General features: G+C 42.7%; 2 protein-coding genes across 2 annotated transcripts in view; one reads left to right on the forward strand and one right to left on the reverse strand.

Annotated features, from left to right (window-relative positions):
* Nucleotides 1-15967, forward strand: part of adam19b (ADAM metallopeptidase domain 19b) — a 17816-nt gene extending 1849 nt beyond the window's left edge. Inside the window, exons 4-23 of the mRNA XM_031857806.1 lie at nt 6791-6869; nt 7100-7176; nt 8719-8920; nt 9018-9083; nt 9510-9581; nt 9690-9856; nt 10074-10158; nt 10454-10593; nt 10740-10917; nt 11002-11091; nt 11310-11505; nt 12068-12176; nt 12295-12511; nt 12742-12819; nt 13368-13476; nt 13569-13698; nt 13830-13911; nt 14013-14375; nt 14462-14559; nt 14634-15967. Of these exons, the coding sequence (XP_031713666.1) occupies nt 6791-6869; nt 7100-7176; nt 8719-8920; nt 9018-9083; nt 9510-9581; nt 9690-9856; nt 10074-10158; nt 10454-10593; nt 10740-10917; nt 11002-11091; nt 11310-11505; nt 12068-12176; nt 12295-12511; nt 12742-12819; nt 13368-13476; nt 13569-13698; nt 13830-13911; nt 14013-14375; nt 14462-14559; nt 14634-14640 (2545 nt within the window). The 3' untranslated portion in view covers nt 14641-15967. The remainder of the gene's footprint in view (nt 1-6790; nt 6870-7099; nt 7177-8718; nt 8921-9017; nt 9084-9509; nt 9582-9689; nt 9857-10073; nt 10159-10453; nt 10594-10739; nt 10918-11001; nt 11092-11309; nt 11506-12067; nt 12177-12294; nt 12512-12741; nt 12820-13367; nt 13477-13568; nt 13699-13829; nt 13912-14012; nt 14376-14461; nt 14560-14633) is intronic.
* Nucleotides 15968-24326: 8359 nt separating this feature from the next.
* Nucleotides 24327-27686, reverse strand: gpr151 (G protein-coupled receptor 151). The gene has a single exon (XM_031858074.1). It carries the CDS (start codon nt 25911-25913, stop codon nt 24570-24572), a length of 1344 nt encoding a protein of 447 aa, XP_031713934.1. The 5' UTR covers nt 25914-27686; the 3' UTR covers nt 24327-24569.
* Between the last annotated feature and the right edge of the window lie 40 nt (nt 27687-27726).

Consider the following 27726-nt stretch of genomic DNA (forward strand, 5'->3'; position numbering starts at 1 on the left):
CCCCCCCCGCTCTCCCTCTCCAGCAGGTGGTCACACTGTCAGATTTCCTCCTGGGCAAGGAATTTTAATCAATCACACACTGTGTGTGGGGTTAAGAGAGGGACAGAGACAAGGGAAGTCGAAGTTGGTTTGAGATAGATTTGATGAAACTTTTTCGGGTTCCTCAACACGAAATAGAGATGGTGTTAACTGATATCAATATTTGTAGATCGTTCTAAGAAAGAGGAAACACGGTGCAGTAGAAAAAAATCCAATTAATTTCAGTCGTAAGCAAGACAAATGTATTTTGAAACCGTTTTGTGCAACTTCTCAACGGTTTCCTGAAACAGGAAAGCTGAATTGCTTCACCCGTGCCAATCACTTCTACACTTACCGTAGAATAGGAGTGAGGTGATGTGAAAAGTCCCTTTTATTTGTCATGTGCACCACAATTACAGTGAAGCAGTCATTGGCAGTGACATTTTTTGTCCTCGGGCTCCCTCCAACAGTGCTCATACAAAATGTATAAAGAGAAAATCACAATCAATCAAGTACAAATGAGAATATAAGACACAATGCAATAGTGCAGAAGTTAAAGTATTGGAATAAAATATATTAAATAGAATGAAATATGATATAACATATAGTACTGTGGTAGACTGTTGTAAAAAAAACAAAGGAAAATAATTGGAGAAATAAAACTGTTAATTGTCATAAAGCACAAAAATTAATAGTTTCATATGAAAGAAACACATTTCCATTTCCTTGACATTGATCCTTTAATTCACTGTGTCTGAGAGCTTTATTGATGTATAAAAAAAGTCATCTAAATACTCTATTGTGCTTCATTCACTTAAGCAAGTACTTGTATGTTTTTATGCCACAATTCACTTCGGGACTGTACGAAAGTCAGTATTGGGGGAAGAGGGGGTCATGAAAGGGGGGAGGGGTCATGTGTTTTCTTTCTCTTTTTCTAAAGGGAGGGTAGTCTGCATTTATTTAGAAGTGCAGGTCTTTCAACATCTTTACCAGATTTATATTTTATGTCAGCCTTCCCTTGAACTGCACAAAGCTGTCGGCTGTGCTAGTTCATTCAGTCACTGACGGAGCGGTTAAGTTCGGTAGCTTTTTGCCTCAGGAATGTAGTGGCTGTAATGTTTGGTCAACAAAATGTGCAATTTGGTGGATATTATGAAAATGACTGTTCCACCAACATACAACGTTTTTAACTGTACACCCTTTTCAATTGGGTAACGTATCTTAACTTTATATGAGTCGGGACTTTAATTAAATATTTTAGAAACTCTTTGGATGGCCTTTCTTTTTTTAAACATCGAACTATGAAGTTCAGCCCCCCTCCCCACCCCAATCATTTTCACACGGCCCCTCACAAAACATAGTTTCACCGCTTGCAAAGAAAGAGTCTCTCTTTGAGGACACATTATAAACTCTGAGGTTTACCATTTCGCCTCGCCACCAGCCAGTGTTTCCCCTCTCTCCAAGACTAAACAGCAAATCCCAGATTGGGTTACTGTTTTTTTTTTTTTTTTTTTTTTTTTTTTTTTAAATGTATCCTCTGTTGACCTAATGTGGAGAAGAAGAAGAAGACAGCAGTTTGTGTCACTGAAGATCGATGTCTGATTATGGAGAGAAGCCAGAGAAAATGCTGCCAGTGTCCGTCTCTTGTGTCCTGGCTACTCCCTCTTGTCCTCATTGCCCCTGCAACTGTAACTCTGACAGTCAGCAGATAAGGGAGAACCCAACCCAGCTGTGAAATGGTCTTGATCTTGTCTTTCTGTTTACTCTCCTGCATTTTACATCCATTTTTTTATTTTTTTTTTTGGCTCTCTCCCTTTTAATTCCAGTCCACCTCAAGTACTCTTCACTTAATGTATCACTTAATCAAAAGCTGGAGAAAGACATAGCCGTGAATGTTTGTGGGCATCAGTACTCCCAGTGGCCGGAGCACAGACTCCATTTATGTCCTCCCCAGCCATTCTTGTCAACGTGTGTGCGTGTGGGTCTCTTTTTTTTTTTGTGGTCTGTACGAGCATCGCTGTGTGTGTCTGCCTGAGCTTTTATCTTAATGAAAGGCTAAGGTGCTCCCGTAGAGGGTTGATTTGGTTAAGAGCCAGACAGCGGCCAGTATGCTGACTCAGGAGTGCAGGAAACAGTGAGTGAGAGGGGGAGGGGACGGTGTAAGAAAATGAATGATGGACCGGAGTAGAAGGGTTGAGGTGATAGAAGTCATGGAAAGAGGAAAGTGGCGACGGTCGGGGTCAGTTTGGGTGTGAGTAATGTGCGTTTGGTTCAGATATGAATCGTGTGGATGCTCTTGCTTCCTCCTCTGCATGACTTTCTTCTGTTTAATGCCCTTCCTGCACACCCTAAAATGCATGAACTGCAATAAATTGAGCACCCCCTTGTGAAATGCGCACATCATTGTTCCCACCTCGTCCACACCTCGTACATTTTCCACTGTCCACTCTCAAAGCGAGCACCCCATTCTTTCTCATTTCTTTCCTCACCTCATCTGATATTCCCCAGGGCTCTAGTGCAAATATGCATCTCCCACACGCTCGCCGCGGTCAGGGTTTGGGAGACTGAGGCCACACGCAGACAGACGACACACATACAAACACACTTGTACACACACATGGCAGCAGCAGCCCAAAGGAACACAAACAAGGTTGGAAGCTCAGACCTGATGGATCACAGGTCTGGGGAGCAGAGAGCAGGGATGCATTCGCCTTGTCCTTGTTTCTATGTTTAGTCTCACAGTGGCTCGGTCCCATCTGCTTTGATGTCTTAATGTAGGCCAGTGTGTTAGCCTGTGTGTTAGTGAAACACTCACACACACACACACACAAAGGGCTTCACACCACAGTACATTGGCCTCCCTGTGCAATAAAAGCCTCTTCATCATCCGTTGCAGAGTGGTACTTTGACTTTGCGTCAGCATTCTCCCTCCCTCCCTCCACCCGCGTGCGGTGATGTCATCTGATCCTATGAGAGAATGCGACCCACTGACCCTAATGCATTACCCCACGTCCACTTCTCCCCCCCCCAACCCCTCACTATCTCCTAAGTACATTAGCATTACTCCCCCACCCCTTCTCTCCCCTCATGAGGCTGAACCAAGCCTTTGTCTCAGCCTCAGACAGTCCTGATTCAGCCAGTATTGAGCTCCTCAATCACAGCATCTGTGTGGACACTGGACTAAGTCCAAACTCTGTGGCGCTCTCCCACCATCGCACAGAGATGTTTGCAGTCTTGATTTGAAAGCTCTCACAGCATTTCGCAGAATGCCATTAGACTCAAGGGTTGACTTTTTTTGTCGAGAGTTAGATGGGACAGACTTCTAAGTCTGTACGGTAAATACGAAACTACAGCCAGCAGCAGCTTAGCTTAGCATTAAGATTGGAAACAGGGGAACTCAGCCAACTCCTCCTAACAGCACCTCTAAAGCTGATTAACACCATATATTGTTTGTTTAATCCGTGAAAACACCAAAGTCTAAAAACAATCATTTGTGGGTTAAAGGGGGTGACAGACTATTTCTTAGCCAGGCGCAGTGACTTCCTGGAGCTGGTTGCCAGCAGTGTCACTGTGACAGCAGGATCCTCGGAGGTCACTGCACCCGGGCCAAGAAGTAGTCCTCTGCGTAACCCGCGTAAAACCGAATTATAGGCTTTGTTAAATCTCTGTTTTTGTACGGGGAAGCAAATGAGATAAAGGGTGTTACTCAGTGAGCTTCAGAGATGCTGCTAGACAGATTTCGTTATCATTTGCTCGAGGCAGGATATCTGCTTTCCCTTGTTCAAAGTCTTTCTGCTAAGCTAGCTGACTGTCGCTTCATATTTCTCCTACAGATGTGAAAGTGATGCCAGTTGTCTCAACCAGCTCACAGCTAGCAAGCAAATATGTGAATTATTCATTTTAGACTTGGCAGGTAATGGTTAAAATTGGTGAAAAACTCAGATGACAACCAGACACCCTAAAGATAGCAAGAGCAACAAAAAAAGCTTTCTCAAGCAGAGCAACAAGAAACAGCAAAACATTAGTACAATAATACAGCAACAATATCCACTATTCGGTACATTTAGCCATGCAAGTGACACGAAGCAGCAACTAAGACAACCATTTTTTGACGCATGCAGAGCAGCAATAAGACATTGAGCAGGAAGGTTGATCTTGATCAAATGTTAAAAGATGCATTATGCCACTTTTTCATGTCAAAACAAGCTTTCCTCCACTGTCACTGATCAACACTGCTCCTATTCTTACATACATTTTGTAGCAATGAACTAATGCATTCATGCTTAACTGCATGTGCATTGCAGTTCCATTTACCTGAACTATACTCTTTTTCTTTTTACTACTGGAGACACTGGTTAGTCAAATTGAAACTACGCAGTTTAACTGCACCTGCAAGTTATTTTGGGTGGTTCCTGTGGTTGATTCTGCCGGATGACAGATGTATTGTTTCAGCTTTCAGTTCTTTACGGTTTAAATAAACCACCAGTTGGCACAAGTTCAGTGGCTATGGCATTAAAAAGTCATGTCAAAGGAGTTATTTTCACTGCCTAAACAGAGAAGGCATTAACTCTATTTAACCTTCCACAGAAGAGACAGTAGCCTTTCATCAGCATTTTAGTAATGGGGGAAAAAGACAAAACTAAGCTGGCATTAGGTTTTCAGTAGTGACGGTGGCTTTGTTAATAGCCTGTTGTGTCTATATGTCACATAGCGGCATGTTATACACTCTATGTGTGTACTCAGCTGCTGACTGGCATGGGAGAATCAGAGAGAATGGAGGAGAGAACGAGTCATTATGCGTCTCCTCATGGAAGAAGGGAGCCTTCCTGTATATAGCAGCCGGGTAAAGCTCAATCAATCATCAGCCACTCTGCCATTAATTCTGCCTTTTTAAAGCGACAGAGAGGGTTACACAGACGAGAGGAGTGCATGATGGGAATATTCGGGGAGTTGAAGAAGCAGGAAAACTTGAGGAAGGCCAGATATAAATGCGGTTAGAAGGTCAAATCACAATACGGGGGGTTACCCAGTTTAGGGTGTCAGCCGGATGCATTACCGCTGACTGATCATTTTTCAGTCTCCCAACCCCAGGGTGGTAATCTGTTAAAGGATGAAGCAGACGTTTTCTGTCTTTGTATTGCTCTGTGGCTGATTGCATCAACAGGCTGTCATTGTTTCAAGTGGCTTGTCTCCTTCGGGGCATCTGACGGAAGAGAACAGAAAAATCCCCGTCTTCCCTTCATTTGTCTTCATCATCCTTTAAAGGAATAGTTTGACATTTTGGAAAACACACTTATACTTGCTTCCTTGCCGAGAGTTAGATAAGACGATCGATACCTCTCTCATGTCTGTGTGCTGAATATGAAGCTACAGCAGCTGATTAGCCTAGCTTAGCATAAAGACTTGAAACAGGGGGAAAGAGTTAGCCTGGCTCTTTACAACAATAAAACAAATCCAGCAATCGCCCTTTAGGCTCATTAATTAACACATTATATATAATTTCTTTAATACGTACAAAAAGTTGCAGAGTCACTGAAACCAGAGCCAGGCTTGATGTTTCCCCCAGTCTTTATGCTAAGCTAAGCTAGCCAGCTCCTGGCTGTAGCCTTATATTTAATGGACAGATAGGAGAGCGGATAGATCTTCTCATCTAACTCTCTGCAAAAAAAAAAAGCAAATTAGCACTTTTTCCAAAATGTTGAACTATTAATTTAACTTCACCCCACTGATTTTCACGAATTCTATCTGGCAAATATGAAAAAGGAATAACAGAATACATAGCTACTACCCTGAGGTGAAGCCACAAGCTGGCTAAAATAGAAAATAGGTGGAGATACATGATGAATAATAAAACCTGAGTGGGACATCTTGGGGTCTGTCTGTGTTTATTTGAGACTTAAGTCAAGTCCAGTCTTTCGATCAGCACCAGTAGATACTTGTAGGTTTCCCTAGAGCTTGACTCCATTGCCGTTGCAGGCTGTTTGATGCATCCGAGTTTGACCGTAGGGGGAGATTTAGCGATACGGAGCAAAAGAAAACCAGCTGTGAGTCAGGCAGAGTTTATGAATGAAAACAGGAAGAATGGATTGAGACGGAGCTGGAAGGAGAAAGACAGGAAAACAAGCATCTGTACGAGATGTAAATATTGGGCCGGTAGGTTGACAAGTTTGACAGAAACGGCCCGAGTCTGAAGACACTCACTCAATCATATACACAGATGGAGAGTAAGGAATGTAATGTTTCTCTCGGTATGTGTATGTTTCCCTGATTTATCAGCCTCTCCTGCGCAGTCTGTATTGTATACTAATGGAGAAATTCCAGTAATGGAGAAAAGAAAAAGAGGACTTTTGTAAATAATAGCCCTGTCAAACCAATGCATACCACCAAATATACTCTCAGCATCGGGAAGTTACCATCTCTTACTTGAGCAATACTTTTACAGAAAGTAAAAAGGGTAATTTGTGAAAGGTACATATGGATTTTGTTCCAGTCCCAAAACTTTTCCACTTTATTCCTCGTATGTCTGCGAGGATCTTTGTCTAAATCTTTAAAGCGGTCTGGTTTTGTCTCCGTCAGAGTGAATGTGCTCTGCCCCAAGAGCTGTGGGATGCTGAAGAGAATCTGTCCTCTTCTATCTCCTCTGTTTGCCCCAGCTTTTACTCACTTTTCACCATTGTTCCACCATATTGCTGCTTTTTCAGGAGATTGAACGTTAGACGCTACATATATTCTCTTGCAAATTGCCTCTGAGTTGTGTGCCATCTTCCACCAGGCAGCTGTTGGCCCCTGGATATCAGGAAATATGGTACACTCCCGATGGAGCCCGCAGGTCCTCCTCTCCTGCCAGCACTGTAAGTCTACGAGACAGTTTGATGCTCTTAAAATGCAGTGGGGAGCTGTAGGTGATCATAGAAGAGAAATGGATACAAATGCAGTTTATCAAATCCTATGGCAGGAGAATAACGAGCGTTATGGTCATAAAATATTACATTTTATGCTTACATAACGAGGTCTTCTGGTTGGATGACCGTCTCTCTTATCACTGTGCGTGTGTTGAGCTTTAATTGTTTTTGTGTTGTAGGGACACTGTTTCTACCATGGGGAGGTTCTGGGCATGAAAGGCTCAAGTGTTGCTGTGAGCACATGCTCGGGACTCAGGTAAGTGAAACTCCACCATGGGCTGTTTTCATAAAGTTTTCAAATATTTAGAGTTGGTCCCAATGGTGAAAGACATTTCTGAGAATTCGAAGAAGTGTCCCATAAGACTAAATCCCTCTAAAAGTAAAAAGCTGTTCTTTAAGACAGCTCCAAGAGTTAAGAGCAGGGAAGAGCACTCTCTGTAGCTTCAGCGTTACTTCAGCAAAGGATTACAGAGCCGCAAGAAACGGAGCCAAGAGGAAAGTTTTCCCAATACGCATAAACCGGGAGTTAGTGCTGCAGAATAACTCATGGAGGGAAGGTATTTGTGATTGATCTTACTAACAATGTGTTTGCAGCGCTCTCTCAATGAATGGAAGCTTTTAGCTCCATTAATGCTAATTTTACTGCCTCAGTTCTTTTCATTTTGGGCCAGCAAAACACAATTGATGGATACATTGCAATTTTCTTACTATTTTCTAAGTCATTGATAAAATACTTGTCTACATAACACACACAAATACTGATTAGCTGATCAGAAACTCTTTCTTCATAAGAAATCTAGCTGATAATCCCCTTCCTCGGTTATATAAACCAGGTTTCTCCTAAACACAACCTTTAAGAAATCAGGTTATTGCCATATTAAGATCAGTACAAAAAAATGCATATATCAGACTCTTTCCCTAAGCTGGGAATCCTAGCTATGAATTTTTGAGAGCAAGTTAAGAGCTCTTGGAAAGAATCCTCAGATTGTTTGTGAACAGGATTTTGTAGATGAAAAGAACCAAAGCCTGCACATCGGTCCAGCCTGTGATCAAGCCATGGCTGAGTAGATAAGGTAACAGGAAACAGTTATGTCCAGTAGGTTAGTAGGTCATTGCCCCGGGAGCTGGTTCATTGAGTACAGCTCAGAATGGAGATCCTGTGTTTTCTGCTGGTGTCGATCCAAGGCAGCTGAGCCTTCTGGCTAGAAACACCGGCATCAGTGGAGGAACTGGAAAGCACTGACAGAAATCGTAGCCCCATGTGTGTTTCCATGGGTTCAGTGCTCTGCATCTGGAGGACGACTGAATGAATACGTCTTCCTACTAATGTAGATTCTCTGGAGAAATGCAAACGCAGCATAGAGGGACACTGACATGTGGGCGTCTGACCTCTCCAGATGTTTGCTACAGCTGCTTGACCTGCTGCTGCGTGCATGCTAGCGTGTTTGTGTATAGACATCTGCATTTATGAGGGGTTTTGTGAAGAAGCCAAAAGATTGTGGACTGCTCTGTCTGCCCCAGCTGATTTTCATTTATAAACAGCTGTAAATAGCTTTAGACACTTCGCTCTGCTCCACCCAATCCTTAAAAACCACCACAGCCAAATAAAAAGAATCCCAATGAAGGATAGCTGTTGGAAATTTCATTTAATCTGATGTTTTTAAGATTTATTTACATTATTTGCTATAGATTTACCAGTATGCCACAGTGTGCAAACACACAGACAGGCTCATCGATCCACATTGATTTCCTCGATCTATGATTGGACGGAACCATCAGCAGTGTCTTGTTTCCCCAGGGGACTGATTTCTCTGAACACAAGCGTCAGCTACCTGATAGAGCCTCTTCCCGTTTCCATGGGTGCACAGCAGCACGCCGTGTTCAGAGCCGAGAGTCTCCGCCTACCCGGAGGTAGCTGCCTGCATCACCATGGCAACGGGGAGCAGGAGGAGGGGCTCGACGACTTCATCCACGGAATGATGTCATCGCGGAGTGCGAGGGTGAGTTGGGACAGGACAATGGACAAAATCACCTGCAACCCACAATCCTTTGCAGGTTTTACACAAAATCATGACAATATTCTGCACCTGTTTTCAGGAGAAAAGGGACCTGAGCCAGAATATGAAGTACGTGGAGCTGCTGATAGTGGCGGACAAGGCTGAGGTGAGGACACGGTTGTGGATTTGGCCACATTTTAACAAGACGGGAAATAAAAATGATGACAGCATTACATGTGGGAGGACAGGTATCATGAGATCATGATAGCAACACGCTGTAGATAGGTGTGAATGGTTGTCTGTCTCTATATGACTCAGCCCTGTGGCATACCCCGCCTCTCGCCCAATGTCAGCTGTGAAGCTGTTATGAGCTATTTAAATGCAGCATAAAATGTATATTTCAGTATTATAAATGTATACTTAAATATAGAATATGTCAGTAAATTGCACCATCACTCTATTTAGAGCAAGTTGTGGTAAATATAAAGATCTGAATTATATCCTGTTTGTCGTCTCAAGTCCCCTTTTGAGGTTTAGCAAGAAATGTGTGTGTGTCTATTTCTGTGTACTATGTGGTTTATGTCGTTTGCAGTTTGAGAAGCATGGGAGTAGTCTCCAGAAGACCAAACTGAAATTACTGGAGGCGGCCAACTTGGTTGACAAGGTAGCATCTGATGCAGAACATGAAAACCACAATCAAGACTCATCAGATTCATCTCACCCATATTGAGTAGTGATAAGTCAAATTCTCTGTGACGTTTCACACCCGCAGTACTACAAGGCCTTGAGCATCCGTGTGGCGTTGATCGGTCTGGAGGTGTGGAACAGCCATGACATGATCAACGTTTCAGACAACCCTCACAGCACCCTGGCAGCATTCCTGTCCTGGAGAGGAAAACAGCTCCGCACGCTCCCCAACGACAACGCTCAGCTCATCACGTCAGTGTTTCTCTATCCCACTAATCTTCCCATTTGTCATTCTGCACCCTCTCCAACGCTAGTGTCCCACCTATCTCCTCTTAGCCTCCTGTCCCGTTGGGGGGGGGGGGGGTCTCTCAATTGATTCTATCTTGTGTGAGACAATAACTATCACGTTGTATCCCTGTGGGCCGTTGTCCAGCTGGAACTAATCACCAGTGGCGTTCTGTGTCTCCAGGGGGAAGGGCTTCCAAGGCACCACCATCGGGCTGGCACCTCTCAAAGCCATGTGCTCCGACTACCAGTCCGGTGGAGTGAACACGGTGAGAGACAAGACTCTAAACAAACATTAATCCAGATGGGGTGGCTGCAACTCAGGTGGTACAATGGTTAAGACAGTAATCGTAGGGTTGGTAGTTTGATCTCCAGCTCCTCCTGTCCGTGTGTTGACGTAGATTTGAGCAAGGCACAAATCCCAGATTGTGAGCCGAATGTACTTGTGGGGAAAACATTTAAAAACCAAAAGTGTATCCCAGATTAATATAGCGTAATACTCTAGTATGTTATGTACGTTTTCTACAGATCTTTAAGTAATCTGTTACCCTTCTTTTTGAATAGGACCACTCGGAGTCAGCTGTGGGTGTGGCTGCCACCATGGCACATGAGATGGGCCACAACTTCGGCATGAGCCACGACAGTGCAGGCTGCTGCCAGGCGAAGGCCGAAGACGGAGGTTGTATCATGGCTGCTGCTACTGGGTACGATACGCAGGTGTCCTACAGCCAAACGAATGGCCGCTATTAAACTAATATGGAAGAGAAAAACTGAAGATTTGAAAGATGACATTTGATTACAATAAAGTTTGCATAATGTGTTTGTGTGCGTCTTCCTTGTCACGAACCAGGCATCCATTTCCACGTGTGTTCAATGGTTGCAACCTGAAGGAGCTGAAGAGCTACCTGAGCTCTGGAGGAGGGAAGTGTCTCTTCAACCTGCCAAACACCAGATCCATGTATGGAGGGCAGCGCTGTGGCAACGGTTACCTGGAGGATGGAGAAGAATGTGACTGTGGAGAAGAAGAGGTGTGTTGTGTCTCTTGAATGTTGCCATACATATTTTCCCTGTATGTTTTTGCCAGGACTCCTGACTCTACACTCTTTGTGCAGGAGTGTAAAAGTCCCTGCTGTAACGCCAACAACTGCACTCTGAAAGCTGGAGCTGAGTGTGCCCATGGCGTCTGCTGTCATAACTGCAAGGTACTAACATTCATCTAACATTCACGGTCATCTAAATCTGATGATCGTCCCATGATGGATGTGTCCCCTGATGGATGTGTCCCCTAGGCTGATTTCTCACTATGTGAAGAACATTTTAGCAATTGAGTTATAGCTCTAATTCTGTCTTCATATCTCTTGTCGTCGTCCTCTTCAGTGTGTTTCCTAACCATTCTTCCTTCTTATTCGTCTCTGTCCAGTTGAAAAGCCCAGGTGTGCTGTGCCGCGCTCCCTCTGGCTCGTGTGACCTGCCAGAGTACTGCGATGGGAAGGAGGAGTCTTGTCCTGCTAATTTCTATTTGGTGGACGGTACGTCGTGTGTAGACGGGCAGGCCTACTGTTACACCGGCATGTGTCTGACCCTGGAGCAGCAGTGTCGCTCCCTCTGGGGACAAGGTGGGTAAACTGAATGCTTATAATCTATTATTCTTTTGTCCCAAAAGGGGGTATGTCTATTTTGATCACATGCAGCGTATACAGCATTGTAAATGTAGCATATTTCATACGTGCGTATGCACTAAGTTTCCACTTTATTGGGTACACCTGGCGAAAACTAATGCAGTCTAATTGCAAATTAAGACGAATTATTGATGCAATATTCTAGAAAATAGGCATTATCAGTTTCAGTTTAAATGTCACTAATGTACATGCACAACATTTTAGCCATCAAACAATCTCATATTTGATATGCCGGGTAGAGTTAGAGAAGACGCCTCAGTGGGTCACAGGATTAGGGGTTGTTATTGGACAGTGTCCATATTCACGTTATGACAGAGCCTCCCTGGAGAGCCTTTGTAGTACCACAGGAGCCACACTGAACAGTAAGGGATGCCATCTGGTCTCCATCAGGTGGTCACATTACACACTGTGCAGACATTTACTGCATGTGTGTGTTATTGTGTGTGTGTGTGCAGACTTATTCATGTGTTTCTGTGCACTTTCTCTCCTCCGACCACAGATGGCCGCCCGGCCCCTGACCTGTGTTTTCAGAAGGTAAACGAAGCTGGGGACATGTACGGGAACTGTGGCAAAGATCTGTTCGGGAAGTACAGGAGCTGTAAGGAAAGGTGAAGATCTCAACGATTTGGTTCATGTACTTCATCTATCACATTTTAGTTGCTCTACATTTCCTGAGAATGACCAGTCTCACCAAACTGATGATGACCTTTTTATTGTCTCTGCCAGGGATGCTCAATGTGGGAAAATCCAGTGTTTAGCCTCAGCCTCCAAGCCCATTGAGAACAGCGCTGTGCGCATTGAAACCACCGTCACCGTGGGCAACACGAAGATCCAGTGTATGGGAACACACGTGTACAAGCCCGGGCACGGGGACGAGGAGGGGCAGGGTGACACTCTGGACCCGGGCCTGGTCATGACGGGCACCAAGTGTGGTGTTGACTCAGTGAGATTTAATAAATGGAATTTATTGTTGTGGCAGAGAGCATGCTTTAGATCTCTGTTTGAGATGTTGGTTTGTCTATTACCTGCCAGAAAGCCACATTTAATTGTTGTTATTTACTAACTTTGTGGCTCCAGTCTTTGTGATGTTCATAAAGAAAAACTGTACCCCTTATAGGAACTACTCTTTAACCCCTTCACTGACTCTCATCCTCGCACCACTCCTTTCAACAGATTTGCTTTAATGGAGAATGCCGCAATGCATCTTTCCTCAGAGCTGATGAGTGCAATGCCAAGTGCCATGGACACGGGGTAAGTTTCTGTGCGTGTGTGTGTGTGTGTGTGTGTGTGTGTGAGGAAGGATGCTGGGAGGATTAATTTCCAAAGAGTGCTGGAAGATTTGGCTGCCAGCCCACTAATATAAAAAAGCTTTGCAGTCGTGCAAGAAGTATTTCGATCTTTTACTTAATCAAAGTAGCAATATATGAAAGTAAAAATACCCCAGTACAAGTAAAAGGCATGCATTCTAAATCTTGCTCAAAGTAAAAGTACAGAAGTATTATCAGAAAAAAATATGTAAAGTAACTTGAATAAAACGGACATTATTTTTCTCTCAAATGCAGTGAAGTAGACGTATAAATTAGCAGAAAATGCAAGTAAAGAACAATTTAATTTATTTATACCTAAATGCTCTTAATTACATGTCACCACTGAACCTTGGACTTTTTTTTCCACTCGAAATGATTTTGACGTACCTCTCTAGTGTACTTAAGTGTGATTCATTTCTAAACCTGCATGTCAATGTAATTAATAAAACATTTGTTCTTGTAATTTGAATGTGTAATGTGTTCTTTCGCCAGCTGTGCAACAACAATCATAACTGCCACTGTGACGCAGGCTGGGCTCCTCCTCTGTGTGCCCAGAAGGGGTCAGGTGGGAGTGTAAACAGTGGACCTGTCATCAGCCAGAGTGAGACACTTTTTTCATATACTGACAGTTTAGAATATGTCTTGGAAATGATGTAATTTTCTGACTATTGTCTAATGTTCTATTGCCAACAGGCAATCTCCTCCCAGTCCTGGTGGTCCTTCCCCTGGTTCTCTTTGTGTTTTTGTCTGCTTTTGGACTCTGGTGCTGCTACAGACATAAACTCCACCCACTGAAAACCTCTGCTCCACCTCCAGTGTCAAGGTATGGTATTCTGGAGGGTAAAATACCAATCCTCCACATTATAGTGAAGAGCAGTTCGCTGACAATTTACTTTCTATGTTGTGTGGATGTGAAAATAATACAAACACAAATATTTGTGTTTTCACCCTCAGTTGTTCAGTCCCGTTCGAGGGCCATGTGAGCGGTCACGCAAACCCGATATTCTTGCTTAAAAAACAAGACTCAGACCAGCTGGTAAAGAAGCCCACTATGACCCAGACAAAACTGCCATTCTCTATTGTTTGTGAATATTAGAGGAAACCCCTGAACTTTGTTATGGTTGCTTTCTTCCTCAGGGGAAGCCCTCTCTTCGTCCGAGCCCAGCTTGCTCAACTCGGTCCAGGCATGCTATCATGCGTCCGGCAGTGAAGCCTCCTCCCGTCCCAGTGTATGCTGCAGTGCAGAAAGACCAAACACCTCAGCCCCAGATCCAGCCTGTAGACAGACAATACTCTCCTCAGGATTACACTCCACCTTCGGTTAAATCGGCTCAGCTCACTGAGCAACGACGAAACCAGGCCCCTCCACCACCTTTAGGACGCCCACCTTTACCTTTCCTGGACGCCAAAACCCACCCACAGCGGTCAGTAGTACCCAAGCCCCGACCAGAACCCCCAAACAGACCTCCACCACCTTGTCCTGTCAACAGACTATCAGGGGTGAGTAAGTTTGTATGTGTTTGAATAAAACCAATTTTGTTCTAGTTTACTGGGTGTGAAATGTCTGCTTTGTTATTTGGATGCAGGAACAGCAACAAACGAAAGGCCTGCAGGCGACCAGTAACACCCTGCAAAGAGGGAAAGCTGCGTTGGCTCCATCTGCTGGACAGAAAATGCCAAACAGGTAATTTATCTGGTTCCGTTTTCGAATGTAAATTTGTACAAACTCCTTGTTAACTTCTCTTTTTTATCTTATAGAAACTAAGAGCTCAGGGAGACGTTGGAGTTCACCACTTACATCCAACAATGGACTGGTGTAAAACTGTCTTTTTGAATATTAGCGGCTGACAAGGACACTGTAGAATATGTTGCATACTTGACACTGAGTGGTTTACAGTGCACTTACACTTGTGTATTGAAGGAAAATGCTAGAATCACAGTAAGTCATAGTATATATATCACAATGAGTACATTTTAAGTCTTAAATCTTTTAAGATTTATGCTTAATATGTGTTTTGTAAATTAGCGCTATGTGTCTGCTTTCACAACTTGAAACAGCAAATGCTGTGAATTTAAGAACTTTTTATTATTTTCCCAAAAGTTAATGGAAATGTGAAGTTGTTCCACGTGTGCAGCAGTGTTGAAAAACTGTTCCAGGAGTATTTATTTGCAAAGGAAAATTCATGTTTACAACGTAGCATAATGTACTAGACATGGTGTCTCTTTAAGATTATCCGCTGTAAAGGGATATCTTATATTAAGAAAATATGCCAATATTGAAGTGCTTAGCCTTCTTATGTGTGAATAAGAATGGGATTTTAACTGGACTAAATGGGACCAGTGAAAGCCCTACATGCATGCTGTAATGTATGCTTACGATGAGATATCTGACATGTAGCAGGGAATGTTAGGGTTTTGTCTGTTTGTTATTAGTTTTCTTTTAGTGATTTTATACTGTTGTTGTCTTGCACTTTGAGCAATCATTTTAGTGTCAAATACTCTAAAAAGCCTGCAGAAGGTGAGTATTTGATGATTTTTGGTGATGTATCACTTTAAGGTGATTTGAACACACACTGTTTCTTAGTTCTGTCACTTACTATCAGCGATGAATTCCTCTTTGTCCATGGCAACATTTCAAATCATTTCACATTGATTAAAAAAAAAAGAAATGTCACCATAGTTTTATTTACATGTGTCAGTTAAACATCAAAATTTCACCATCAATTTGAATCATTTTGCATGTCCGTCCGACGATGTTACTGAAACTGTTCAGTGGGAGTTCCCTAATGACCAAAATGCTCTAAAGTTACTCCTCTATCTGAGAGGACTATGTTAAATGTTCCATGCTGTGTTACAGTGATACCTTTGTAATTAATGTGAGGTACTGTTAAAAACCGTGGTCCATTTGACCACTTGGGGGGGGGGTGACCTGGTTTTATCTGTAATATGTAAAAACAGTCTGTCAGCTGCCATGTTTTACCTTCTTATCAGATCTATGCAAACCCTGGGACTGTGCAACACTGTGTCTTCAACTTGAATTCAAATAAACACATGGGAAAATGTTGTAAAAAAAAAAATGTGATACATTTTAACCGGTTTTGTTTTGTCAATGCTTGTAATCTTGTTCATACCTCGATTCAAACGCTGGCAGATTGAAGAGCATGCTCGGTAGTAGCTTAGTGCATGAACAACATTGGAATTGTTACACCTTTCAATATAGCTGCAAGCAGCAATTCATGCATACACATACAATGACTTTAACATTCAGGGCTCTTTTGGAGAACATTTTATAGATAAAGTATGTTCTACTTCTGCCAAATCTTACACAGCCAAAAGATCTGCTGCTGCTCGTCACAGGTCTGTACGAATGTTAAACTAGTGTTTGACAGTACAGTTAAAAAGTGAAAAATTGCACTGTAGTACGTTTCTGCTAACATGCTTGGTTAAAATAGGTCAATTGTTTGACCATAATAATTCCTGAACAGCTGAATATTGCATGGACTTTGTGGTTTCTGGATAATATATTGGGAGAAAAAAAAACGTTTTTTATTTTGAGTTAAAGGTAATTCACATCCTGGCCACTTGGGAGCAGTGCAACAACCTGGAAGCGCAACATGGACTCATCACATCATCATGTTGATATGGCGAACATGCGAGCAAACTGTTGCTGATGTTCACCTGCAGTCTATGACACGAGGCAGAAGCAGAGCGGCATTGACATCCATTTGAAGTCGTGTTTTTGGCCATCTGAAGAATGTAAGTCTATCAGTCACTCGACGTTTAGTTCTGTTTCAGTGTCCACCAACTACTGACCCTTTAGGTGCTAAATGGTGACCCACTGTTCACCTGCTTGTTGTTAACTTTGTCCTGTCTGCTGGTTGGTGCCAGATAACAGGTGATGTGCAGTGGGTTTATCACAGCTTTTCCACTTAGACAGCAACCTTAAGACTGATCCAAATAACTAGTTGGCACAAACTAAAATAATGAGCTAATGTATGTTAAAACGGTCTGTAAAGCTGAAGGCAACAGCAGAGTTGGGTGTAACTAGTTCTCTTTGGGACATTTATTTACCAAATAAAAGTGGTACATTCAAATCACTTCCTTGTTTATTGTTGGTTGTTGAGGAGGCCTTTGATGTCACAGCACATTTCCTCTGCTTATTAAACGATCGATTATCAATCGATAGTGTATAGTATGTGTAAATGACATCCCCTCTTAGCGCTGCTGGAAATGCCGAAAGGTGCCTGCCCTTTAGATCTCCACATCCTTCACTGAGATGAAAGCTCTCTGATTTATTCTAATCAAAAGGCTGCTAAATACCAAGGCCAGACCCCCTGAACCAACCTTCCTCCAACACAAAAACAGCCACACACACGCACACACTTTTTTATGGTTGACTCTTTGCAGACTGCAGAGCCAGGTGATCGTCCAAAGGGAGGGGAAGGTAGCTGTGACTCTGGCTACATCCACACCGATACGTTTTCGTTGAAAACGGGGTTTTTTAAACAAAAACACCAATCTCAGTCCATACTAGCATGACTGGAAATGCGGGTGCCAGTGTAAACAGGTAGATTTGTTGCTAAATTACAAAAAATACGTCCGTTTTATAGTACTCATTAAAAATAAAAGGTCGGGCTTGATACTTCCTCTATAAACTCAAACGGAGACATTTCGTGGAAAGTTTTAGAAGTTTTATTTTTCAAACTTAGTTGCAAGGCTGCGGGTCTTCCTCTGTCTCTCTCTCACATCAAATTTACTTTAAAATGAACACCTAGAAATCAAAGTTTACTAGATTATCGGTCAATAAATGTGGTCAACACACGTCTCACTTGTTTCTCCTCGGTTTCGTTATTGTCTGTTCTCACACTCGTAGCTCTGCTGGTGGCTGAAGTCCCTGTCGTACTGGAGTGCATTTATGCTTTTGTTCCTTTACAGTTTATGTGTGGACTTCGCAATGGTTGTGCAGAACAAAATATGCATTAATAAGAAAAGGAAAGTCTTCCGTTTTGTGTCCGTCGTCGTCCTCAAAGCCGCAAACTGACTTCAAACGTCAGCTCCGTATGTCTGATAACGCCGCTGGACACGCCACTGGACATGCTGCTCGCTAACTGCTCCAATAACAGCTGCTGTCTCCGCATGTTGGCAGAAGGAGAATTATAAAATGTGGAATTTAACTGCACAACAGCTGCTATTATAGACAACAAGGTCAGCAACGCCTGTAATCAGTTCTCCATGTTAAATCAACCACTGGAAGTTGATCGATAATCAAGGCTGTTGTTGCTTGTTTTCTTCCGGAAAAGGGTCATGTGCTAGGGGCGTGACAAATCAGGGAAGGACACGTCAAACACTGCGAAGACCTAATCAAGTAGTCAACGCTGGTGTCTACGGGTACATCCCAAGTCTCTTAATTGCCATTTCCTCGCTCCTTGCTTGAACCGGAAGTTGTTCTGCTCCGCCATATTAACGGCCGTTTCAAAGCTCTTATTTAGCTTGGAGGAGTGAGCAAGGATCTCCGAGGAGCCATGAGCAAAGACGCACGAGAACTGCCTTCCAGGAAGTATTTTAACGGTCGACACGCCCGCTCATTGTTCATCAGTTATGTGATTGGATGCTGCAGCCGATCGGACTGATCAGATTTTTTTCAACATGTAAACAGTGAAGACAGATCGCAGATTAAACTCAAGCTTTAACTTATCAATTCGGCCTGTTCACACTACGAGGTTTTCAAACTTATCCATCCTTGGGAGCGTTTTAAACGTATCCGTTTTCGGTGCTCTAAAACTCCACATAGGCTCCACACAGCCTGGTGTGGACGCTCAGTTTAAACGTAGCAAAAGATATGCGTTTTAAAATGGAAATGTAGTAGTGTGGACATGGCCCCAGAGGGAGACGTGGCATTGGCAGGCAAAGGTTTTAGCAAGTGGCTTAATTGCAGCCAGCCTCTCCTGCTGAGTATAATTAGTGTTAGCTGGCATGCCACTTCCTGTGAAATTTTATTTATTAGAGATGACGATTGGCTGAGAGAGATAAAACACTGGGGTGACACCCCCGCCTGCCCTCACAGCGGGAGGGGAGCACAGCCAGGAGGGCAGTGAGGAGAGGATCTCACCTGCTGAAAGCTCCCCTGCTTTGTATAATGACCTAATTAAGCCTGACTTGTTTTTCCACTTGTAATGTTGATTACCACACTCGTTTCTTCACCAATTTTCTCTCAATCAGTCCCTCCTTTCTTCTAAGATTTATTGTAATCCTGAGCTTCATCATCGGTCTCTTCCTTATAACTTTTTTACAAGTAGACTTTTTATTGGAGATGCTAAATATTCTGCAGAAAAAAACATTTACCTATACCAACAGTGTCAACTAAGAGCAATCATCAGCTGATGCATCAATGTATATGCATCTTAGCAGTACTATGCCTTACTACTACTTCCTCCAGGGGGTTTAAGAATAAATATTTACATACTGATACAATGTCAAATATTGTGTTCCAACTATATAATTAGTTTTAATTAGTTAGTTAGCGAGGACCTGCAACTTGCCCACAGAAAGTCGTTAGTCGCACTTTGACCTAACGAGGTCCAGCTGTGAAAATGCCTTGTCACCCTGCACACCTGCATTCTGCTGATTACACTCAAGTTGTATCCGGGCAGAGCTGTGCTTCACTCACAAAACTACACAGAGGCTGTGGCTGAAATCAGTCCCTATTCGCAGGACCATGTTAACTTTCTATAAATGCACCGATTGTTTGTGAGTTCTATGGGTAAAATAGTGGAGGAAATAGTGAATTAGGGATTTCAGACACTGCCAGTGTGATACATTTGTAAATTTTCCTGTCCTCACCGGTGCAACTAAACTAACAGGAAAGCGTGAGGGAGCTGTCTGTCAGGCGGTCATGGTCGAATTTGACACAATAACCGAAAACAGTTGGGATCCTAGCAGGCAATTTTGCGTTTAAAAGACGTAGACCTAACGTCTAGGCTATAAGACGGATACATTTGAGCTGTCGGTGAAAGTTTAGTAGACATCTAACCATAAACCAACTTGCCCCAATACAGACTGTTTTGTTTATTAGCATTCCAGCATAGCTGGGAGATAGATACATTTTAACAGTTCATTTTAAGTCATGGTTTAGGACGATGTTTAAAAAATGAATATAACCTGGAACTTGGTAAAAGTTCATAATAATTACTTTGTCGTTTGTCAGCCAAATTTGTTTCAAATTGTAAATAGCATGTGATGTAAAAAAAATCGCAGGGGTTTCATTTTTAAGCGATATCGTCCAGCCCGAAACTCCAGTGATCTTTTTTTTTCGGAAACTTCCAAGTGCCTTTAGAAAACAACCCTGTTTTATCTTAAACTTGTGGCCAACTGCGCAATATATTGTTGGAGTTTTTCCTGTATCCTTTTAAGGGCACCCAACTCAACTCCTGTTTCCAGGATAATTCAAACGCTTGCTTGCACTTCAGCTCATCACTTTTTCTCCTGCCATCTTCTTGTGAGTGCACAATCGGTGCTGCAGGTGCAACTCTCAACAGAGATGAGAAGGACGCAAGATGTCTCACTCCTTAGCTCCTTCCATCATCATCTCCAGAAAAAAATTTCTCCTCACAGCTGCACGAAAATACAATTAATTAAATGTGGCAAGACAGCTAGAGAAACAAGATTAAACCTACAAGAGACCCAATTGCTGGCATGGCTGCAACCACGATTAGACTTCTCTGAAGTTTTTCAAATGACTTTAGCCTGACTGCTAATAAATGATATAACTGACCATCATAACATTATACTGTTAAATAAAGATGTACACCCATGATTAGGTCTATATTGCAATATACAGTATCGATAATCAATAATAATCGATAACTGATATGTATATCATGTTTTCAATAAATAGTCTATATGAAATAGCCACATGGTAAAGCCACATTCTACATTCTGCATTTTGTGCAAAATGAACATAACATAGTTTTTTGGTTCTGGTTTTAATCCTGCTGCTTTGTTTACATTTGGTGTCATTGCAATATACAAGTAATGGACATGTAGTGTGATTCATACCAATCGAAAATATGCCACTACCCATTTTATTATTGTCTGTGGGTGTGCACGGCTTCTCCACAGATCATTTTATTTATCTATTAACTGTTGGATCACGTTCAACAGAGAAACTGTTCCTACACAAGTAGCCACAAACAAAACATTGTGTTGACGCATATCTGTGTAGTCCGTCATTAAGATGAAGAACAAAAAAGGTTTGTTGTGCTGGTTAATGACGACGGATAGCCTGCACTATAAATGTGCCTGTTGTGGGTACCGGCGTGTGCCAAACTTCGCAGATTGTTTTCTGTTCAGTATCTAACGTTTTGTTGCCAAACCAGGTCCAAATGACAGAGATGTCCTCCGTTTAGGTACAAGCGCTTCTTGTTTGGACCGTTTACTTTCATGTGTAAGGATCAGAACTTAAAGCATCGCCCCAATTACGTAAATATTGCCGTAAAGCAGCTCGGCCCTAGATTCACAATAAAAAACCATTACGAAAAATATTTTTATATTGTTTTGACAATACATATTGTCATATCGCCCAGCCTTAGCCAGCATAAATCTACTGTCCGATCACACTGTGATTTTACTTGACTCACTCTCTCTCACTCACAAGGTGGGTTACTTTTAATTTGTTGATAAACTGGTAACATTAGGGTTAACTAATTTAACATTAACAATAGACTAGGGTGACTTTCTTTCTTCATAGCTCCATGAGGCAAAATGTTAACGTTACCAAGCGCCCTGCACATGAGGCTAGTTAACAAAGTGAAGGTAAAGTTAGCTTGTTTTAACAGTATGGTTGGGTGGTATTGAAATTCCCCTACTGACGATATTGCGTTAAGACAAACACAGATAAACGAAATTATCATTAAAAAAAGATCCAGAGGCAAATAGATATGAATATACAAATACAAAGTGGCCTCAATGTATAGGCAGTAAGCGCTATTTTACACAAGGGCATGCTGAGATTAATAAATAATAATAATCAACTGGTAGTAACTGTCCTTGCACAGTCTCCCCCTTTCTTTTGATAAGCTACAACAATCAATAAAGCATAGAGAAACCAAGAGACTATAGAGAATATAGTCTCGTGGGGGGTACTGCGGGAATATGGGATAACAAGGTCGTTGCTACGAGTCACCCGGTCCTTGTTTAACCAAACTGAGAGCTGTGTCTGTTCATCACAAAGTCAAACATGTTTTCAATGCATGTTGGCCTCTGCCAGGGTTGTCTCCCTTGTCATCGATTCATGGACAATCGCATGTCCATGAAGATGAGAATTGCACTTCTGCTCTTTGTGGTTCTGTTGGCTCCATCAGAATGTAACCTTCAGCACCCACAGTGGTCTTTTGCAGCCGGGTGCGAAGAGGTTGGGATGAGAGTCAGTACCTCGGAATACGGTGGATTGTACCCTGTGGGTTGGGAGTGAGTCATTGCCCCAAGTTAAGTGTCTCAGGGGCTTGTTCACAATTGAGGTTAAAATGAATTGTGGGATTGAAAAGGGCAGTTCGGTGCGGCGTCATCATCGATGTGGGCGTTGTACTGGACCGGGTGAAGAAGGAGCTGAGCGGGAAGGCAAAGCTCTCAATCTACCAGTCCATCTACGTTCCGACCTTCACCTAAGGTCATGGGCGTTATGTAGTGACCAAAAGAATGAGCGGCTGAAATGAGCCTCCTTCGTAGGGTGGCAGGGCTCAGCCTTAGAGATAGGATGAGGAACCCAGACATCCGGAAGGAGCTTGGAGTATAGAGCCCCTGATCCATAGTGTCGAAATGGGCCAGCTGAGGTGGATCAGCCATCTTTAACGTTATCATTTATACCTGCTCTTTTCCTACTGGGAGAGATGTCTTGTGTGTCTTATGTGCATGATGGTACAAAGCGAGCAAAGGATTTGCCAGTCAAGCGCTTGCCCACTGTTCCTGGTTTAATCAGGCAAAACAAGTGAAAACACTGGGGCTGCTGGACCAGAGGCATGCAGCTTTTAATGTCTTAAATACAGGATGGCCTGGACTGCTCCCGTTGTTTACCAGTGATTAGGAGCTTCAGGCCTTGACACTTAAATTGGATAAAATCCCACAACTGCAGATTTACTGGCTCATTTAACAGAGTAAATGCCAGAGGTGCCAAACTGTATATAGTGGCCACATAGTGTATTTAAAGATAGTATCATTAATGTTCACAGTTACTGTTTTTGTGGTATTCCTGTACAATGACCTTTCATCATTTCTCTATTCAAACAGGGAAGGTTAAAACTGCATTCCAACAATGAGTGCATATTTTCTTGCCTTCGGTGTTTATGGCCGGGTCACAACCCGAGGGATTGATGGGGGTTGATATAGTTAAGTGTTGCTCTGATTGAGGTACTTGCCTCTAGCAATAAAAGGTCAACATAAATGATTAATGAAAGGAAAATGTCATAAGGGAGGGGAGGGAGTAAAAAGAGGTGTAAGGTAACTTGGGGATGACTCATATCTTCTCATTTTATTTTTTACTTTTACATTTTATTATGCCAGCCTTATACATTTTACACCATGTCAAAATTTGCAGTATTGGTCTTTGATTAGATTGAAAAGTACTATTTACATGTGGCTTTAATGTTCAACAAAGACGGGTTTGCTGTTTATACATCACACAGTAAAATTGATCCCAGATCAGCTCAGGCACAGTTTCCTCTATGTTGATTATCCCTTTTAATTGTAAGGTTTTGACCTGTTATGCGTATTCAGATCAATGCATGGAGAATTCCTTATGAGACTCCTACAGAGGTGAGTTCACTGACACGACTGTCTGAGTTCAGACGAAAGCTCTTTTCCTCTAATTAGAACCCTTGGCAATTGTAATGAATGCCCTTATGAAAATATATGTAATAACCTAATGTCAGCAGGAGACCATCTGTTAATGATCCATCTTATTAAGACTCTACTGTACTAGTGTGTGTGTGTGTGTGTGTGTGTGTGTGTGTGTATGTCATTGATTGAAACAATTACACAAAAATTCCAGACTGAACTGAACACAGATACATAAAAAAGAAAAGCTGTTAGTTTTCTATATCTCCCTTCCAATCTATATAATCTTTGACACCACAGAACAATGTTATCACACACAGGCAACATTTATAGAATTGTCTTTATTGTAAACACTGATCAAAATACATTTAGGTGTTAACATCTACCTCCAATTAAGATGCAAATTTAAGATTTTTCCCAGAGGATTTCTTGCAGCACACACCAGTCGTTAAGAACATAAATTAAAAGGTGTGTCCGAGTAATTCAATAAATCTGTAATTGCCGATATTAATTCACACACTACACTGAAAACATATATATAGATTACTGAGTATTGAATTCACATTGCCATACTTACCAGAGGCTTTCATTTACAGCCACCAAAAGCCACCTTGCACTATAATCTAGTTCTTCCTCGTAAAAACACAATTGAAAGACAATATTATATAATGTTCACCATACGTATATACAGATGATACTGCTCTATTTATAGCCCACTCTGGGTTTCCACTCTGAATGCACGTCTTACCTTCGAACAATATAAACACAGTTGACAGAATACAAATGATTTACGGCGCAGCACTCAGCAGCAGCCTCAATTCTTAAATGAAGGTCTGTTGATGAAGCTGCTGCTGTCTGAGGATTGTATTAAAGATCAGCTGAAAGGTGGTTTCTTTTCCCCCCCTCTTCCTTCTGGTGCTCCCACGGCACAGGGTCATTTCCCTCTGTGTGCAATCCAGACTCCCTCTCGTGCCAGAACTGCTCCACATCAGGCAAAACGATGCCATCTTTGAGGCTCACCATGTCTACGTCTCTCTCTCCTCCTTGCTCCGGCTGGGGCTGAGCCTCTCTGCTGGGACCCTGGCTGGAGCTTGCCCGAAGGCTCCTCTCCCCCCCCAGTTGGCCAGAAGTCTCTGGTCTGGGGCAAGGCGACTGGAGAGATGTAGGGGTGTGAGGTCCGGGTTTTGGCTTTGGTGGAGGTTGCTTGCGCAGGGTGAGGCGCCTCCACAGCCCCCTGTAGCCCTCTCTGAACTCCTCGGAGAGGAAGAGGACGATGAGAGGGTTCACCAGGGACAGAGAGAAGGTGAGCAGCTGGGCAGAGAGGGTTAGAAGAGGGGGAAGAGAGGAGATGAGGGGCTGAGGTCCTTCGATTTCCTTCTCTGCGATATGACGCTCCCAAACCCACACCACCCATTGCGGAAGCCAGAGAATAGCCATGGCCACGGTCAGGCTAAACAGCATCAAAGTGAGCTTCTTGGATCTGATCTGTGTGCGCAGGTTCTGAGTCTTACTGGAGCGGCGCTGGCACTGGCCGTAAGCCCTCAAGAAATACACCAGGGCAAAGCTGAGTGGTGCACAGTAGACCCCCAGGGGGTATGCTTTGACATACACAGCCATGAAGTCCCGGGCTTCAGGAGGAACCATCAGCATACAAACCAGTCCGCGGGTTTCTCTCTGCAGCGTGGCAAACAGCCAGTGAGGGACGGTGACTGAGCAGGCGGACAGCCAGACGAAGAAGAACACCACCAGGATGGAGCCCAGTCGGATGCTCACCTGCTTGGTGGGGTTGGACACGTATTGGTAGCACGCTTTGGCCATGACAGCCAATGTGAAGCTCTTCGCTGCCATGCAGGACTGGAGGAACCAGTCGGCCGTCTTGCAGACCACCCAGCCCAGATTCCAGCTGGCTTTGGAGTAGGAGGCAGCCCTGAAGGGAACCGTGAACAACAGCACCAGTCCATCAGCAAACATCAGGTTGAAGATGAGAGAGTTGATGAGAGACAGTTTGCCCCTATGAGCGTTTGAGAACAAGATGACCATCGCGGTGAGATTACAAGCCACACCCAAGACACAGATGACTCCTAGAATAGCCGGCACCAGGACCATCAGCTCCTCGGGCTCCAGGTGTTGCTGTGAGCCTCGTTCATTGAATGACCACTTGTCTATGGAGCTGTTCACCACTGTCACATTGTTTCCACTCAATTTATCCATCTTTTCCAAAAAAGATAGTCAGCTAATATGAGAAGAAATAACAGGAATAGTCTAAGGCAGCTAGTAGAAGAAGAAGAAAAAAAGGTTCTCGATAGAAGATTTTCCAAAATGTAAGGGCTCAAAATTGAGATTTGATATATCTAGCAATACTAGCACTCTGAATCTAAACCTGTTACTATAATCGCATCAGAGAAGGTATCGATTGTCGATCAATAATCACAGCAGAGCTCCTGTCTGTCCCCTGGTTTATCCTGAGACACGGTGATGCAGCTTCTGCGGCTGGTTATAAAGACGCTGTTTGATTGACAGCTGCTGTCCCCAGCTGACAAACTGTGCGTCGACGACAGCCTCTCGGGGCCAATTAAAAACTCTGCATAGTGTGTACCGTACAGCAGATGAACGTATCGGATTTGTAATTTGTGTTAATGTTTGTGAATTAGTCATCGTTAGAGTGCATTTTTCTTATAGTTAAGAGATACTAATGCTTAAGTGCTGATTACATATATGTTTTGTTATTATAGCAAAGGCATTTTAAAATTTGTTACAGGCAGTACGGGAAATATATCATCTGAAGCATCCACCAGCAATCCAGATGGATTCTGTCATTTGAGTTTGTTATATGAGCTGTTAAAGTTGGTCATCAACCTGCATTTGGAAGCTGGATATCTGTTCTTATAATGGTAAATTGGTATAATATGAATAAGCATGAATAAGCTAAAGAAATTAAGACAATTGTGACAGTGGCTAGTAATTTGAAATCAACCACTAACTGTCTCGAGTTCATGAAAACCTTTTTCTCTTTTTTTTGAACAGCCAGAATGCCTTTATATGTCTTACTCTTCATCCATAAGAGGGCGCTGTTGCACCACAAGCAGCAATGAATCATTTAATGTACTCGGCAGCATTAACAGAGGAAGTGAAACAACGCAGGCTTTCAACTTGCACATCTTTATTCTTTTTTTATTCAAAGAAAGTCCAGTAAGCATAAAGACTGCATGGTAATTAATTGCATTTCAATACATTCTGAGCTATAAAAGTTTTTTCAATTAGAAGTGTCACAAAGGAGGTCGTTTAGAAGACATTACCGTTGAAAGGAATCACACTTAATAATTCCCTGATTTCACAGAGTTCATTTAGACCTTTGACCGCTTTTCTTTATGGGAGTTGGCTCTTAAAACAAATCTGAGACAAATGAAGATCTCCAAAACTGACAAGAGCCGAGTGCTGAAATACAAACCTGCTACTGTTCCACGTTACCCTTCCTCAACATGAAGAGGAACGTGGACAGACACCGCAGCGATCTGAAATCAAACATTTTTAAACTGGCTTCTTGTGGACAAAGCCAAATATTTTACTTGCATAGTGCCTCAAATGATCTGTAGATGTTAAATATCTATATGCAGGTGGTCAGTGTCATCAGAATCAGATCTAACAAATGCAAAAAAAAGAGCAATGCCTGCTAGCATTAGGTTGCTCCAAGAAATCTCAATATTTTGACATGAATAGTTTACGGTTCTACCATCTACAGATCATTTTCGGTACAATCCAAATGTAAAAATGTAATGTGGCTTTGTCGTGTCTCTTGCAGACTGACTGCAATGTGATAAGAGCAACAATTACTTTGTACATATCACAGCGTCCTCCCCCTGAACTCACAAGTATGTAGCCGGTGCTATAACGTAATCATGACTACATCGCTTCAAGATCTTTTTTTTCCACTTCGGACCTCAGTGGAGCTTTTTTTTTTTTTTTTCTTTAATAAAGAGAAAGAGAAAAAAACAAAACAAAAGAAAAAAAGTTAACATTTCATTTG

The sequence above is a fragment of the Anarrhichthys ocellatus genome, unplaced genomic scaffold (assembly GCF_004355925.1).
Source record: "Anarrhichthys ocellatus isolate YVR2014 unplaced genomic scaffold, GSC_Weel_1.0 scaffold19, whole genome shotgun sequence".
Lineage (NCBI taxonomy): Eukaryota > Metazoa > Chordata > Actinopteri > Perciformes > Anarhichadidae > Anarrhichthys > Anarrhichthys ocellatus.